At 34.4% G+C, this 18,621-nt stretch overlaps 1 protein-coding gene across 3 annotated transcripts in view; it reads right to left on the reverse strand.

Moving 5' to 3' along the window:
* Positions 1-15,105: 15,105 nt before the first annotated feature.
* Positions 15,106-18,621, reverse strand: part of SEPTIN14 (septin 14) — a 144,169-nt gene continuing 140,653 nt past the window's right edge. For all 3 annotated transcript variants that reach the window (XM_070231840.1, XM_070231839.1, XM_023655565.2), the window contains one exon: positions 15,106-17,507. In XM_070231840.1, the coding sequence (XP_070087941.1) occupies positions 17,328-17,507 (180 nt within the window). In that variant the 3' untranslated portion in view covers positions 15,106-17,327. The remainder of the gene's footprint in view (positions 17,508-18,621) is intronic.

Genomic DNA, 18,621 nt, shown 5'->3' on the forward strand with positions numbered 1-18,621 from the left:
AAAATGAAGACTTTCCCAGACAAACAAAACCTAAGGGCATTTATCACCACTAGACCTGCCTTTCAAGAAATGCTGATGAGAATTCTTCAACTTGAAATAAAAGGATGCTAATTAGCAACTACTAGTAACTATTATTTACTAATAACTATTAGTAACATTAATAATAGATATGAAAGTACAAAATTCACTGGTAAAGGTAAATAGTCATGTCCCAAATGCTCTAACATTGCAGTAGTGGTGTATGAATAACTTTGAACTCTAGCATGAAGGTTAATGACTAAAGTGTTAAAAATAATAATGGCGATGACATTTCATTAATAAGTCATATGGTGTAAAAAGATGTAAATTGTGAAAACAATAAAATAAAATGTGGGAGAGGCAAGTAATGTGTAGAACTCTTCTATGCAATTGAAGTTAAGTTGCTATCAACTTAAAATAGTGTTATAATTGTAATATGCACTATGAAAACTTCATGGTAACCACAAAGCAAAAACCTATAATAAATATGCAATGATAAAGGCAAAAGAATCAAAACATAATGCTACAAAAAGTTAATCCAGAAAGAAAGACAATGAGAGAGGAAGAAAGGAACAAAGAACTTCAAAACAGAGCAATTAACAAAATGGCAATGAGGAATTCTTACTTTCCTGGGCTGCCCGGTGGCGCAGCAGTCAAGTGCACACGTTCTGTTTTGGTGGCCTGGGGTTCGCCTGTTTGGATCCCAGGTGCAGACATGGCACCGCTTGGCACGCCATGCTGTGGCAGGCGTCCCACATGCAAAGTAGAGGAAGATGGGCACGGGTGTTAGCTCAGGGCCAACCTTCCTCAGCAAAAAGAGGAGGATCGGCAGCAGTTAGCTCAGGGCTAATCTTCCTCAAAAAAGAAGAAGAAGAAGAAATTCTTACTTATCAATAATCACTCTAAAGGTAAATGGATTACATATACCAATCAAAAGACAGAGAGTGGCTGAAAGGATTTAAAAAACAATACCAAACTAAAATATTCCTACAAGAGACTCACTTCAACTTTAAGGACACAATAGGAACAAATGGAAGGAATGGGAAAAATATTCCTTGCAAGTAAAAAGCTAAAGGACCAGGAGTTGATACACTTACATCAGACAAAATAGACTTAAGTCAAAACTAGCAAGATACAAAAAAAGGTCATCATATAGTGACAAAAAGTCAATTCCTCAAGAATATATAACAATTGCAGTATATATAAACCCAATATTGGAACACCTAAATATACCAACCAATTACTAACAGATCAGAAGGCAGAAATAGACAGCAATGCAATAATATTATGGGACTTTAATATCCCCACTTTCAACAATAAATAGATCATACAGACATAAAATCAAGAATGAAATAATAGATTTGAGCTACACTTTAGAGCAAATGGCTTTGACACATATATACAGAGTATTCTATTCAACAGCAGTAGAATACAGATTGTTCTCAAGTAAACATGGAACATTATCTAGGATAGATCATCTTTTAGGCCACAAAACAAGTCTTAAGAAATTTAAGAAGATTCAAATTATTCCAAGTATCTTTTCCAACCACAATGATATACCACTAGAAATCAATAACAGGAGGAAACCTGGAGAATTGGCAAATATGTGGTGATTAAGCAACACAGTTCTGAACAATGAGTCCGAGAAGAAATCAAAAGGGAAATCAAAGATCTTGAGACAAATTCCAAATAGAAAGTGGAAACAGTAATCAAAACTTACGTGATGCAGCAAAAGCAGTTTTAAGAAGGGAGTTTATAGTGATAAACCCCTACATTAAGAAAAATAAAAAATCTCAAATGAATCTAATCATGCACCTCAAGGAACTGGGGAAAAAAGCTTGGTGTAAAATTAGCAGAAGGAAGGAAATAATTAGAATATTAGTAGATTAGAGCAGAAATAAATAAAATAGACTAGAAACACAATAGAAAAGATCAACAAAAGTGAGTTGGTTTTTTGAAAAGATAAACAATATTGACAAAGCTTTAGCTATACTAACTTCAAAAAAGAAAGATGACTCAAATTAATGAAATTGTAAACTAATGAGGAGACATTACACCTGACAGCACAGAACTACCAAGAATCATAAGAGACTACTATGAACAATTATATGCCAATGGTTTAGATAACTTAGGAGCAGTTGAAAATTTCCTAGAAACATAAAATTTACCAATACTGAAACATGAAGTAGTAGAAAATCTGAACAAACCAATAATGAGCAAGAAGAATGGAGGGTGCTTACAAATCTCCCGACAAATAAAAGCAAAAAAACTTGATGTGTTTACTGGTAAATTCCACCAGAATTTAAAGAAGAATTAATACCAGTCCTACTCAAACTATTCCAAGGAATTGAAGAGGAAAGAACGTTACTAAACTCTTTTTTACAAGGCCAGTGTTACTGATACTAAATCCATACTAGGACACTACAAGAAAAGAAAACTACAGGCCAATATTTCTAATAAACATAGATGCAAAAATCCTCAATGGGATACTAGCAAATCAAACTGAAGAGCACATTAACAGGATCACACACCATGATCAAGTTGGGATTTTCCCTGGGACACAAGATGTCTCAGCATATGTAAGTCAATAATTGTAATACACCAAATAACAGAATGGAGGACAAAAATCCTATGATCATTCCAATAGATACAGAAAGAGGAATTGACAATACTCAACGTTCTTTCATGATTAAAAAAGCCCTCAAAAATTTTGGTACAGAAAAAATGTACCTCAAAATAACAAAGGCCATATATGACAAGCCCACAGCTAACATCATATTCAAAAGTGAAAAGTCAAAAGAATTTTCTCTAAGATCAGGACAAGACATGGATGCCCACTCTCACCACTTCCATTCAACAAGTCCTATCCAAAACAATTAAGCAAGTAAAATAAATAAAAGTCATCCAAATCAGAAGGGAAGAAGTAAAATTATTTCAGTTTTGATACAAACTTCATTTTATATATAGAAAACCCTAAAGATTCCACCAAAAAAACTGTTGAAACTAATACATGAATTCAGTGAAGTTGCAAGATACAAAATCAAGATGCATGAATCAGTTGTGTTACTATACACTGACAATTGAAGAAGACACAAATAAATGGAAAGATACCCTGGATTCTTAGATTGGAAAAATTAATATCGTGAAAATGTCCATACTACTCAAAGCAATCTAAAGATTTAATGAAATCTCTATCAAAATTCCAATAGTATTTTTCACAGAAATAGGAAAAAACTATTCTAAAATTTGTGTGTAAACACAAAAGATCCCAAATAGCCAAAGCAATCTTGAGAAAGCAGAGAAAAGCTGGAGGCTTTTCACACTTTGTGATTTCAAACTATATTACCAAGCTATAGTAATTTATAAAGCGTGGTTGTGGTGTAAAAACAAGCATGAGGAGCACTGGAACAGAATATAGATACCAGAAATAAACCCTTGCATATATGGCTAACTAATTTTTAACAAGAGCACCAAGAAGAAGAAATGGGGGAATGGATAATCTCTTCAGTGAATGCTGCTGGGAAAACAGGATATCCACATGCAAAAGAATAAAACTGGATGCTTATTTTACACTACCCACAAAAATTAACTCAAAATAGATTAAAGAGTTAAATCTAAGACTTGAAACCATAAAACTTCTGGAAGAAAACAGAGAGAAAATTAAGAAAACAAAGAGAAAATCTCCTTGATATTGGTCTTCACAATGATTTCTTGAATAAGACATCAAAAGCATAGGCAACAAAAGCTAAAATAAACAAGTTTGAATACATTAAAGAATTTCTGCACAGCAAAGGAAATAATAAATAAATTGAAAAGGCAATCTACAGAATTAGAGAAAATATTTGCAAACGGCATATCTGTCAAAAGTTAACATCCAAAATATATGAATAACACATAAAACTCAAGGGCAAGAAAGAAAATGACCCAATTTTAAAATGGACAAAGGACCTGAATAGGCATTTTCTTCCAAAAAAAGACATACAAGGGGCCAATATGAAAAAAATTGGTTGTTTGAGGTCCTTACGTATCTTGAATATTAACCCCTTACAGGATATATGGTTTGCAAATATTTCCTTCCATTCCATAGGCTGCCTTTTAACTTTGTTGATTGTTTTCTTTTCTGTGCATAAACTTTTTAGTTTGATGCAGCCAAATTTTTTTATTTTTATTTTGCCTTGCTTTTGTGGAAAACTCAAAAAATTATTGCCAAGACCAGTGTCAAAGAGCTTTTTCCTTATGTTTCCTTCCTGTGCTTTTACATTTTCAGGTCTCACACTTAAGTCTTTAATCCATTTTGAGCTAATTTTTTGTGAGTGGTGTGAGATAGATGTCCAATTTCATTATTTTGCACGTGGCTATCCAGTGTTCCCAACATCATTTATTGGGGAGACTGTCCTTTTTCCTTATGTATTCTTGGAAGCTTTGCAGAAAATCAGTTAACCATATAGGCATGGGATTATTCCTGAGTTCCAAATTCTGTTTCATTGATCTATGTGTCTGCTTTAATGCCAATATAATACCGTTTTGATTTCTATAGCTTTGTAATGTAGTTTGAAATCAGGAAGTGAGATGTCCCCTGCTTTGCTCTATGTGCTCAAGAATGCTTTAGCTACTGGGAATTTTTTGTGGTTTTATATGAATTTTAGGATAGTTTTTTTCTATTTCTATGAAAATTGCCATTGGAATTTAGCTAAGGATCCATTGAATGTGCATATCACTTTGAATAGTGTAGATACTTTAACAATATTAATTCTTTGAAACCTTGAACAAGGGATGTATTTCCACTTTTTGCCGTCTTTTTCAACTTCTTTCATTAACGTTTTATACTTTTCAGAGCATAGTTTTTTTTTTAGGAAGATTAGCCCTGAGCTAACTACTGCCAGTCCTCCTCTTTTTGCTGAGGAAGACTGGCCCAGAGCTAACATCCGTGCCCATCTTCCTCTACTTTATATGTGGGACGCCTACCACAGCATGGTATGCCAAGCAGTGCCATGTCTGCACCCAGGATCTGAACCAGCAAACCCCGGGCTGCTGAGAAGTGGAACATGCCAACTTAACCACTGCACCACCGGGCCAGCTCCCAGAGTACAAATCTTTCACCTTCTTGGATACTTTTATTTCTGAGTATTTCATTCTTTTGATGATATTGTAAATAGGATTGTTTTCTTAATTTCTTTTTCATATAAGCCATTGTTAGTGTATGGAAACACAACTGATTTTTGTATGGCTTATTTTTTGTATCCTGCAACTTAACTGATTTTTTTTACTAGTTATAAGAGTTTTTGGTGGTATCTTTTGGGTTTTTACATATAAGAAAGAATAGATAAATTTTTCCTTTCCAATTTAGATGTCTTCTATTTCCTTTTCTTGACTATTTGCTTTTGGGTAGGAATTCCAGTACTATGAGAATAGAAGTGATGAGTGTGGGCACCATTGTTTTATTCCTGATCTTAGAGAAAAAACCTTCAATCTTTCACCATGGAGTATGATGCTACCTCTGAGCTTGTCATACATAGTTTCTATTATAGTGAGGCATATTCCTTCTATACACCAAGAAAACATATTAAAGTATAAATCTCACTGTAAAAGTAAGTATATAATAAAAGTAGTGGATTAATTACTTATAAAGTTAGTATAAAAGTTAAAAGAGGAAAGTAGTAAAAGTAACTATAACTACAATAATTAGTTAAGACTTACATAAGACATAAAGGCATAAAATGTGAAACCAAAACCATAAAATGTGGGGGAGAGAATAAAAAAATAAAGCTTTAGAATGCATTCAAAATTATCAACTTAAAACAGACTGTTAAAATATGTTTTTATTTGTAAGCTTCATGTTAACCACAAAGCAAAAACCTACAGTAAATACACAAAAGATAATGAGAAAGGAATCTAAGCATACTACTAAAGAAAATCATCAAACCACAAGGAAGTTAGCAAGAGAAGAAGGAACAGAGAAAATAAAAAACGGCCAGAAAACAATTAACAAAAAAATATGCACATACCTATAAATACTTACTCTAAATATAAGTGGACTAAACTCTCTAATCAAAAACATAAAATGGTTGAAGGGATAAAAAACCAAAATCAATCCATATGCTGCCTACAAGAGAATCACTCCAGACTTAAAGACACACATGGACTGAAAGTGAAGGAATGGAAAAAATATTCCATAGATATGGAAACCAATAGAAGGCTGGAGTAGCTCTGCTTATATTAGAAAAAATAGACTTTAAAACAAAGACTGTACTAGCAGACAAAAAAGGGCATTACATAGTGATAAAGGGCTTAATCCACAAGAGAATATAACATTTGTAAATATTTATGCACCCAAATAGAAGCACCTAAATACATAAAACAAATATTAGCAGACTTAAAGGGAGAAAAAATAGCAATACAATAATAGTGGGGGACTTTAATACCCCACTTACATCAATGGATAAATCACTAAGCTAGAAAATCAATAAGGAAACATTGGCCTTAAATAACATATTAGACCAGATGGGCTTAACAGATATATATAACACATTCCATCCAAAAGTAACAGGATACACATTCCTCTCAATTGCACATGGAACATCTCCAGGATAGATGATATGTTAGGTCCCAAAACAGTTATTAACAAATTTAAGAGGACTGAAATCATATGAAGCATCTTTTCTGACAACAATGCTATGAAACTAGAAATAAATTACAGGAAGAAAATGAAAATTCACATATATGCAGGAATTAAACAACATGCTACCAAGAAACCACAGGCTCAACAGAGAAATAAAAAAATACTCGAGACAAATAATAATGGAAGTATACCAAAATTTATGGAATGTAGGAAAATGAGAATAAAAAATAAAGCCCAAAGTTAGTAGAAGGAAGGAAATAAATATCAGAGCATAAAAAAATGAAATGGAGACTAAAAACACAATAGAAATGATCAAAGGAAGCAAGAGGCAGTTCTTTGAAAAGATAAACGAAATTGACAACCTTTAGCTAGACTCATCATAAAAAAGAGTGAAGATTCAAATAAATAAAATCAGTAATTAAGGAAGAGATGTTATCATTGATACTTCAGAAATAGAGATATTATTATTAATTATACTCCAACAAGCTAGAATAAATGGATAAATTCCTAGACACATAAAAGTTTCCAACTGAATCACAAAGTTATAAAAAATATCTGAACAAATTTCTAATGAGGAGATTGAGTCAGGAATCAAAAACCTCCCAACAAACAAAAGTCCAGAATCAGATGGCTTCACTGATTAATTCTACAAAATCTTCCAAGTAGAATCAATCTTTTCCAAAAAATAGAAGAGGAGGTAACACTTCCAAATTCATTTTACAAGGCCAACATTACCGTGATACCAAAACCAATAAGGATACCACAAGAAAAGGAAATTATAGACCAATATACCTAATGCATATACATGAAAAAATTCTCAACAAAGTATTATCAAACGAAATTCAACAATACATTAAAAGAGTCATACACCATGATCAAGTGAGATTTATTCCAGGAATGCAAGGATGGTTCTAAATCTGCAAATCAATCAAGGTGATAGACCACTATTGAAAAAAGAAGGATAAAATCCATAAAACCACATCAATAGATGCAAAAAAAGCATTTGACATAATTCAACATCAATTTATGATTAAAAAAACTCTCAAAAAGTGAGATAGAGAAAACATACTTCAAAATAATAAAGATTATGTATGACAGACCCACATCTAACATCATACTCAATGGCAAAAAGCTGAAAGCTTTTCCTCTAACATCATGAATAAGACAAGGAAGCCCACTCACATAGCTTCTATTCATCATAGTATTGGAAGTCCTAGTCAAAGCAATAAGGCAAGAAAAAGAAATAAAAGTCATCCAAATTGGAAAGGAAGAAGTAAAACTGTCACTATTTTCAGATGACATAAGATTGTACATGGAAGAGCCTAGAGATTTCACCAAAAAATTGTTAGAACTAATAAATTAATTCAGTAAAGTTGCAGGAGACAAAACCAATATACAGAAATCTGCTGCATTTCTGTACACTAAAAACGAACTGTCAGAGAAATTAAGAAAATAATCCCATTTACGATTACATCAAAAAGAATAAAATGCCTAGGAAAAACTTTAACCAAGAAGTTGAAAGACTTGTATGCTGAAAACTATGACATTGATGAAAGAAATTGAAGAAAACACAAGGAAATGGAAAGACATTTTGTGCTCATGGATTAGAAGAGTTAGTATTGTTAAAATGTCCATACTACCCAAAGCAACCTACAGATTGAATACAATCCCCATAAAAATTCCTACAGCATTTTTCACAGAAATAGGAACACAATTTTAAAATTGGAATAAGAAAAGACCCTGAAAAGCCAAAGCAATCTGGGAAAAGAACAAACCTGGAGGCATCATGCTGTCTGATTTCAATCTACATTACAAAGCTATAGTAACCAAAAGAGTATGGTATTTGCATAAAAACAGAAACATAGATCAGTGGGGAAAAATGGAGAGCCCAGAAAGAAACCCACACATATATAATCAATTCGTTTAAAATGAAGGAGCCAAAAATATACAATGGAGAAAAGGCAGTCTCTTCAATAATTGGTGTTAGGAAAACCAAACAGCCACATGCAAAAGAAGGAAACCAGACCACTGTTTTACACCATATGCAAAAATTAACTCAAATTGGATTAAAGACTTGAATTTAAGACCTGAAACCATGGAATTTCTATAAGAAAACATAGGCAGTAAGCTCCTTGACATTGGTCAAGGTATTTTTGGATTTGACATCAAAAGCAAAGGCAACAAAAGCAAAAATAAACAGGTAGGACAAGATGAAACAAAAGCTTCTGCATAGCAAAGGAAACCATCAACAAAATGAAAGTAAATATACTAATGGGAGAAAATATTTGCAAATTATATATCTGATAAGAGGTTAGTATCCCAAAATGCAAAGAACACATTCAATTCAATAGCAAAAGACAACCAGTCTAATTTAAAAAATGGACAAAGAAACTACTTAGACAATTTTCCAAAGAAGACACACAAATGGCCAACAGGTACATGAAAAAGTACTCAATGTCACTAATCATAAGCAAAATGTAAATCAAAATTACAATGAGGTATCACCCCACACCTGTTAGAATGACTATCATCAAAAGGAAAGAAAATAAATGTTGGCAAAGATGTGAAGAAAGGGGAACCCTTATGTACTGTTGGTGGGAATGGAAATTGGTATGGCCACTATAGAAAACAATATGGAGGTTCCATAAAAAATTAAAAGTGGAGCTACCATATGATGCAGCAATTCAACTTCTGGGTACATAACTAAAGGGTCTCATAAAGGTATCTGCATTCCCATGTTCACTGCAGCATTATTCACAAAAGCCAAGATACAAAAATAATCTGAGTATGTCAATGGATAAAAAATGTGGTACAGGGGCTGGCCCCGTGGCCGAGCGGTTAAGTTCGCGCGCTCCGCTGCAGGCGGCCCAGTGTTTCGTTGGTTCGTATCCTGGGCGCGGACATGGCACTGCTCATCAAACCACGCTGAGGCGGCGTCCCACATACCACAACTAGAAGAACCCACAACGAAGAATATACAACTATGTACTGGGGGCTTTGGGGAGAAAAAGGAAAAAATAAAATCTTAAAAAAAAAAAAAATGTGGTACAGGGGCTGGCCCGGTGGCCAAGTGGTTGAGTTCGGCGCTCCACTGCAGGCGGCCCAGTGTTTCATTGGTTCGAATCCTGGGCGCGGACACGGCACTGCTCATCAAGCTACGCTGGGGCAGCGTCCCACATGCCACAACTAGAAGGACCCACAACAAAGAATATACAACTATGTACTGGGGGGCTTTGGGGAGAAAAAGGAAAAAATAAAATCTTAAAAAAAAAATGTGGTGCATACACACAGTGAAATATTATTCAACCATGGCAAAGAAGAAATCCTGCCACTTGTAACAACTTGGAGAACCTTGAGGATGTTATGCTAACTGAAATGTCAGCCATGAGAAAGATAAATACTGTATGATATCACTTTTATGTGTGGAATCTAAAAAAAGCCAAACTCAGAGAAACAGACGTAGAGTGGTGGTTACCAAAGCCTGGGGGTGGAGGAAATGGGGAGATATTGGTCAAAGAGTACAAACCTGCAGTTATAAGATTAACAAATTTTGTACAGCGATCTACTGTACACCCTTGTGATTATAGTAATAATACTATATTATATACTTGACTGTTGCTGTGAGAGTAGATCCTAAATATTCTCGCCATAAAAAAGAAATGATAATTATGTGACAGGAAGAAGGTGTGGGAGCTAATGCTATGTTGATAATCATTTTGCAATATATAAATGTATTATATCAACATGTTGTACACCTTAAACTTACATAATGTTCTACGTCAATTATGTCTCAATGGAGCTGGAAAAAAATGATAGAACAAACTGTATCAATTTCCTCCTAAGATTGAGAACAAGGTTATGATGCCCTCTCCCACCACTTCTACTCAACATTGTGCTAGAAATCCTAGTCACTTAAAGAATTCAGTGAAATAAAACAACACACATAAAGTTTGGAAAATAAGTAAACTGTTTTGATTCAGAGATTATATGATCACATACCTAGGAAATCCAAATAAATCTACAAAAAAGTTATTACAAATAATTAGTGAATTTAACAAGTTTGGAAAGATTACATAATACAAGATCAATGTACAAAAATTATTAGAATGTGTATTATTAGCAATGATCAACTGGAAACTGAAATTTTTAAAGATATAATTTATATTAATATCAAATAAATAAATAATCCAGCGAATAAGAAGACCAAGGCAAACCTAAGTATACTTCTAAGTCCTTAGTAACTCTGACTTATTAAAACTTTCTGTGCTACATAAGTCTTGAACCTCTGTTTTACATCAAAATGGATCTGAAAGAGAAAAAATTTTATTTTTACAGTTAAAAGTTACATGGGAAACAAACACTATTTTATAAAACAATTATGTAAAGAGTAAATGTATGTCTTGTAATACTATGTCATAACTTGCTCTATACCTTTGCACAAGAAATTTTAAAAAAAACCACACATAGTTCATTTAGGGTGAATTTTTTGATCTCTAAAAGAAACTATGGACTGTCACATTCTCAAATGCCGCAGAGAGATAATTTTTACAACATTAATGTTATTGCTTTTCATATGTGTAACAACATTGGTGACTCCAGATTTAATAACATTGGATTATGGTAGAAGAATGAGAAGATAAAATTTTCTTAGCAGTGTAATTCACCAGCATGTTTAAAATTAGTAATAATTTACATTGTTTATCTTCTGAAGTCAATGATCTAAATTAGACTATCCATGCATATAATGTGGATAATATACTATTACTCTGTTTGTTTATTCAATGAACAATTGCCGCTATTGCTATGCACTGCTCTAGGCCAAGGAATGGAAACACAAGTGAACAAATCAGAGATCCTGGTCCTTGTAGAGTTTTCATCAAAAGTTCATACAGTAAACTTCTTTCTTCCCCCAAATAATAAAACCTGTAAGATGATTTAGTAATATATATAAAAATTATTGTGGATGTACCTCCCTTTCCCCATATTTTTCAAATAAACGTTTTCAAAAAGTAAAGGTATTACAAACAGAGAGTATATTTTCACAAATATTTTGAGACTAAATTACACTATCCTGATATCCTGAAAAAATGCTACCTTGGAAATGAATGCAGTGGTAAAACTACAACAGAAAAAAGAAACATTATTCTTATAGGAGCACGAGAAAAACTCCATGCACTATGCCACATGTAGTTAGAGTGGACATATAAAGATCCTCAAATGTAGCAGTTTAATAGAGTGAGTCATGGTGAAGGTCAGCCACACAAATAGGTGAACAAATATTATAAATGCAGAACATTCAGGATATATAGTCAGAAGGAAATTTTTGAAATGACAAAAAAATCCACCTTATTTTCTAAAACATTGATAATATTAGTTTTTTTCTATTTTCTATTTTATTGAGGTTATGATAGTTTACAACCTTGTGAAATTTCAGTTCTACATTATTATTTGTCAGTCATGTTGTAGGCGCACCACTTCACCCTTTGTGCCCACCCTCAACCCCCACTTTCCCCTGGTAACCACTAATCTGTTCTCTTTTTCCACATGTTTAACTTCCACATATGAGTGGAGTCATACAGAGATTGTCTTTCTCTATCTGGCTGATTTCACTTAACATAATACCCCCAAGGTCCATCCATGTTGTTGTGAAGGGGACGATTTTATCCTCTTTTATGGCTGAGTAGTATTCCATTGTATATATACACCAAATCTTCTTTATCCAATCATCAGTTGATGGGCACTTAGGCTGCTTCCACATCTTGCCTATTGTGAATAATGCTGCAGTGAACATAGGGGTGCAAGGGTCTCTTTGAATTTCTGATTTCAAGTTCTTTCGATAGATACCCAGTAGTGGGATGGCTGGGTCATATGGTAGATCTATTCTTAATTTTCTAAGGAAACTCCATACTGTTTTCCATAGTGGCTGCACCAGTTTGCATTCCCACCAGCAGTGTATGAGGTCTCCTTTTTCTCCACAACCTCTCCAACATTTGTTACTTTTTGTTTTGGTTATTTTTGCCATTCTATTGGGTGTAAGGTGATATCTTAGTGTAGTTTTGATTTGCATTTCCCTGATGATTAGTGATGTTGAGCATCTTTTCATGTGCCTATTGGCCATCCATATATCTTCTTTGGAGAAATGTCTGTTCATGTACCCAGCCCATTTTTGATTGGGTTGTCTGATTTTTTGTTGTTGAGTTGTGTGAGTTCTTTATATACTATGGGGATTAACTCTTTGTTGTATATATGACTTAGAAATATTTTTTTACCAATTGGTGGGTTGTGTTTCAATACTGTATTTCCTTGCCTTGTACAAGCTCTTTAGTCTGATGAAGTCCCATTTGTTTATTCTTTCTATTGTTGCCCTTGTCTGAGAAGAGATGTATGGTGTCCAAAAAGATCCTTTTGATACTGATGTCAAAGAGTGTACTGCCTATATTTTCTTCTAGAAGTCTTATGGTTTCAGGTCTTACCTTTAAGTCGTTGATCCCTTTTGAGTGTATTTTTGTGAATGGTGTAAAGGAATGGTCTATTTTCATTCTTTTACATGTGGCTCTCCAGTTTTCTCAACACAATTTGTTGAAGAGACTTTCTTTTCTCCACTGTATGTTCTCAGCTCCTTTGTTGAAGATTAGCTGTCCATAGATGTGTGGTTTTATTTCTGGGCTGTCAATTCAGTTCCACTGGTCTATGTGCCTGTTTTTGTACCATTACCATGCTGGGTTTTTTGCTTTTTTGTTTTTGAGGAAGATTAGCCCTGAGCTAACATCTGCTGCCAATCCTCCTCTTTTTTGCTGAGGAAGACTGGCCCTGAGCTAACATCCATGCCCATCTTCCTCCACTTTATATGTGGGAAGCCTACCACAGCATGGCTTGCCAAGCTGTGCCATGTACGCACCCAGGATCCAAACCATGGAACTCTGGGCCACCAAAGCAGAACGTGTGAACTTAACCACTGCACCACCAGGCTAGCCTCCATTACCATACTATTTTGATTACTATAGCTTTGTAGTATGCTTTGAAGACAGGGATTGTGATGCCTCCCAGTTTTGTTCTTTTGTCTAAGGGTTGCTTTAGCAATTCAGGGTCTTTTGTTGCCCCATATGAATTTTAGGATTCTTTGTTCTATTTCTGTGAAGAATGTCAGGGATTCTGATTGGGATGGCGCTGAATCTGTAGATTGCTTTAGGTAGTATGGACATTTTAACTATGTTTATTCTTCCAATCCCTGTGCATGGAATGTCTTTCCATCTCTTTATGTCATCATCAATTTCTTTCAGGAAAGTCTTGTAGTTTTCTTGTATAGGTCTTTCACTTCCTTGGTTAAATTTATTCCAAGATATTTTATTCTTTCTGTCGTGATTGTGAATGTTATTGTGTTCTTGAGTTCTCTTTCTGTTAGTTCATTATTAGGATATAGAAAAGCTACTTATTTATGTAAGTTGATTTTGTACCCTGAAACTTTGCTGTAGTTGCTGATTACTTCTAATAGTTTTCCAATGGATTTTTAAAAGGGTTTTCTATATATAAGATCATGTCACCTGCAAACAGCGAAAGTTTCACTTCTTCACTCCCTATTTGGATTCCTTTTATTCCTTTCTCTTGCTTAATTGCTCTGGCCAAAACCACCAGTACTATGTTGAATAAGAGTGGTGAGAGTGGGCACCCTAATCTTGTTCCTGTTCTCAGAGGGATGGTTTTCAGGTGTTCCCCATTGAGTATGATGTTGGATGTGGGTTTGTCATATATGGCCTTTATTATGTTGAGGTACTTTCCTTCTATACTCATTTTATTGAGAATTTTTATCATAAATGGATGTTGGATCTTGTCGAATGATTTCTCTGCATCTATTGGGATGATCATGTGGTTTTTATTTCTCATTTTGTTTTTGTGGTGTATCACGTTGATTGACTTGCAGATGTTGAACCATCCCTGTGTCCCTGGTATAAATCCCACTTGATTATAGTGTATGATCTTTTTAATGTATTGCTGTATTCGGTTTGCCAATATTTTGTTGAGGAGTTTTGCATCTATGTTCATCAATGATATTGGCCTGTAGTTTTCCTTCTTTGTGTTGTCCTTGTCTGGTTTTGGGGTCAGGGTGATGTTAGCTTCGTAGAATGTGTTAGGAAGTGCTCCATCTTCCTCAATTTTCTGGAATAGTTTGAGAAGGATAAGTACTCAGTCTTCTTTGAATGTTTGGTAGAATTCTCCAGAGAAACCGTCTGGTTCTGGACTTTTATTTTGGGGGAGCTTTTTAATTACTGTTTCAATCTCTTTACTTGTGATTGGTCTACTCTGATTCTTTATTTCTTCCTGATTCAGTTTTGGGGGCTTCTAAGAGTCTAAGAATTTATCCATTTCTTGTAGGTTGTCCAATTTGTTGGTATATAGTTTTTCATAGTATTCTCTTATAATCTTTTATATTTCTGTGGTATCCGTTGTGATTTCTCCTCTTTCATTTCTAATTTTATTTATTTGAGACTTCTCTCTTTTTTTCTTAGTGAGCCTGGCTAAGGGTTTGTTAATTTTGTTTATTTTCTCAAAGAACCAGCTGTTTGTTTCATTGATCCTTTCTATTGTCTTTTGTTTCAATTTCATTTATTTCTGCTCTAGTTTTTTTTTTTTTTTTAAGATTTTATTTTTTCCCTTTTTCTCCCCAAAGCCCCCCGGTACATAGTTGTATACTCTTCGTTGTGGGTCCTTCTAGTTGTGGCATGTGGGATGCTGCCTCAGCGTGGTTTGATGAGCAGTGCCATGTCCGCGCCCAGGATTCGAATCAACGAAACACTGGGCCACCTGCAGCAGAGCGCGTGAACTTAACCACTCAGCCACGAGGCCAGCCCCTCTGCTCTAGTTTTTATTATTTCTCTCCTTCTACTGACTTTGGACTTTGTTTGTTCTTCTTTTTCTAATTCTGTTAGGTGTGGTTTGAGATTGATTATCTGAGATTTTTCTTGTTTATTGAGGTGAGCCCATACTGCAATGAATTTCCCGCTTAGGACCACTTTTGTTGCATCCCAAATGAGTTGGTATGGCATGTTTTCATTTTCACTTGTCTCCAGATAATATTTGACTTCTCCTTTAATTTCTTCATTGATCCACTGGTCGTTCAGTAGCATGTTGTTTAATCTCTACATCTTTGGCCTTTTCACACTTTATTCTTGTAGTTGATTTCTAGTTTCATAGCATTATGATCATAAAAGATGCTTGATATATTTAAATCCTCTTGAATTTCTTCAGGCTTGCTTTGTTTCCCAACATATGGTCTATCCTTGAGAAAGTTCCATGCACGCTTGAGAAGAGCGTGTAGCCTGCTGTTTTTGGATGGAGTGTTCTATATATATTAAGTCCATCTGGTCTAGTTTTTCATTTAATTCTACAATTTCCTTGTTGACTTTCTGTCTGGATGATCTATCCATTGGTGTTAGTGGAGTGTTGAAGTCCCCTACTATTATTGTCTTGTTGTTGATATCTCCTTTTAGTTTTGTTAGTAGTTTATGTACTTTGATGCTCCTGTATTTGGTACATATATATTTATAAGTGTTATGTCTTCTTGGTGGAGTGTCCCTTTTATCATTATAAACTGCCCCTCTTTGTCTCTCTTCACCTATTTTTCCTTGAAGTCTACTTTGTCTTATATAAGAATGGTGACACCTGCTTTCTTATGTTCGCTATTAGCTTGGAGTATCATCTTCCATCCTCACCTCTGCGTCTGTATTTGTCTATGGGGCTGAGGTCTGTTTCCTGGAGGCAGCATATGGTTGGGTGTTGTTCTTTAATCCATCCTGCCACTCTGTGTCTTTTGATTAGAGAGTTCAATCCATTTACATTTAGAGTGATTATTGAAATGTGGGGGCCTAATGCTGCCATTTTATTGCTCATTTTCTGGTTCCCCTGCATTTCCTTTGTTTCTCGTCCCACGGATTTTGGACTACCAATTCAGGCAAGTAGTTTTCTAGGTTGGTTCTTTTATTTTTAATTTGTGTCTCTGTTATAATTATTTGCTTAGTGGTTACCATTGATAACTTAGGTTTAACGTATGCCCAAAATAAGCATAATATTATCATCCAAATGTTATTCATGGTTTCCCATTTTTCTCTGGCTCTCTCTAACTTCTGAAGCTTTTATTCTAATATTAGTTTTACAAGGTCTAGCATCAAAACATAGGAGTTCTAATTAAAAACTCAACCTTTATTGTAATACAAACTATCAAGGATCATTATCAATAGAATTGATAAGAAAAATAAGCCTAAGAATTAGCTTTTTGTAACATAATATTTTACGCCTATGACTCCTTAAGAAATCTCCCACTTCTATTTAGATATGAAAAAAATCATACTTGTGCACTGGAGCCACAGGCAGGGCTATGGTACAAGAATTCCCACAGCTAACCAGCACTTTTTACACTGTGCTATGTAGTCTCTTACTTCTTTTCATTTTAGTAGATATTTATTGATTGCCAACTCTGTGCAACTCTTTGTTCTAAACACTGAAGATAGAGCATCTAATAAGCTGGTCAAAGTACTTGCTCTCAAGGAGCTCACATTCTAGTTGGGGAAAATATACAGGCAAAAACATTAAAAATTAGTAAAACTTTAATCAGAGTTAAGTGCCATGAAGACAATCTCACAGAAAGATAGCATCAAAAATGATAGAGCACTACAACATAAAGAATGGTAAGAAAGGACTATTTCTTATGATCTTTGTCTTTCTTTATATTGGTGCACAGCTGAGTCTTCAATGTTTCAGAGGCAGCTTTCATTTTATAAAAATCTATTATTTCTTCTTCCAATTGTCTTCTCTCCTCCTCAAGTTGCATTGTCTTCTCTTGTTGCACTCTTTTAAGATGCTCAAACTTGTCCTGTAGCTGTGAAACAAATTTAAAGTTGTGACTCAAAGCACACTATGGTGGCACATCCTTAGGATCATGCTTGTTTTTTTTTTCTGATTATCAAACATATGCTAATTATCAGAGTAGAGCTTGATCTAAACAATAGTCTCATAAATTGTTTTTAAATTAAAAATTCAGATATGAAATTTTTTTCTTGATTTTAATTTAAAATATGTCCTCATTGAACCAAATATAATAAAACCTACAGCTATAAACAACACTCAATTTTTAAAACACTTTACTTTTCCTAATGAAGCGTATTTTCTCAGTCTATGTTTTCCCACAAATCTCTTCAAATAAAATTTGATAAATCCATGCTCACTGAAATACATACATTAAAATATAGCATGGATTATGAAACATTTGTTGAGAATTTAATTGATAAAGACTTTTTGAAAGGGAGTCTGATAATTTCCTTGTTAACTGAAGTTAGCATAGTGATAGAAAGAAACAAAAAGCTTTAAGGACCTCATTCAGTTACATTTTATTTACTTGTGGTGTTTTATTTAACCTGTGGGACTTAAGCCAAGTTAGCAATATGAAGGAAATGATATCACCTTGGATTCCATTAGAGATAGGCCTAGGTCTTTGACACAACTTTATTCAACAACATAAAGTTTGCTTATATGCATCAGAGGAGTTGTGTTTTTTAAAGCTATGGCTTGTATGGCATAAAACTATGAAGGACTGGCTTATTTGCAGTTTAACTTTTTGAAGGGGTTTCCACTGCCAAGATATTAACCATCTGGCTTGTATGTCTGTGAAGAACACAAGCACAGTCTTAACACCAGTGGTTCTCAACCCTGGGTGTCCATCAGAATTATTCAGTGAGCTTGTAAATCTCCCAAAGCTCAGGTTGCTCACAGATCACTCACATCAGACTAACACTGAAACCCAGGCATCAGTGCTTTTAAAAATTCCCCAAGTGATTTCAGTGTGCAGCAAAAGTTGAGATCCATGATTCTAAATAAAGATTATTTTTCCCTCTGCTGGAGTCAGATATCTCTTGGAATTACATTTTCTGCCCTGAGAAGCAAATGAGCGTCTAGACACAAGGACAAGAAGAATGATTGGAAAGGCTGGGGATGTG

The sequence above is a fragment of the Equus caballus genome, chromosome 13 (genome assembly GCF_041296265.1).
Source record: "Equus caballus isolate H_3958 breed thoroughbred chromosome 13, TB-T2T, whole genome shotgun sequence".
Taxonomy (NCBI): Eukaryota; Metazoa; Chordata; class Mammalia; order Perissodactyla; family Equidae; genus Equus; species Equus caballus.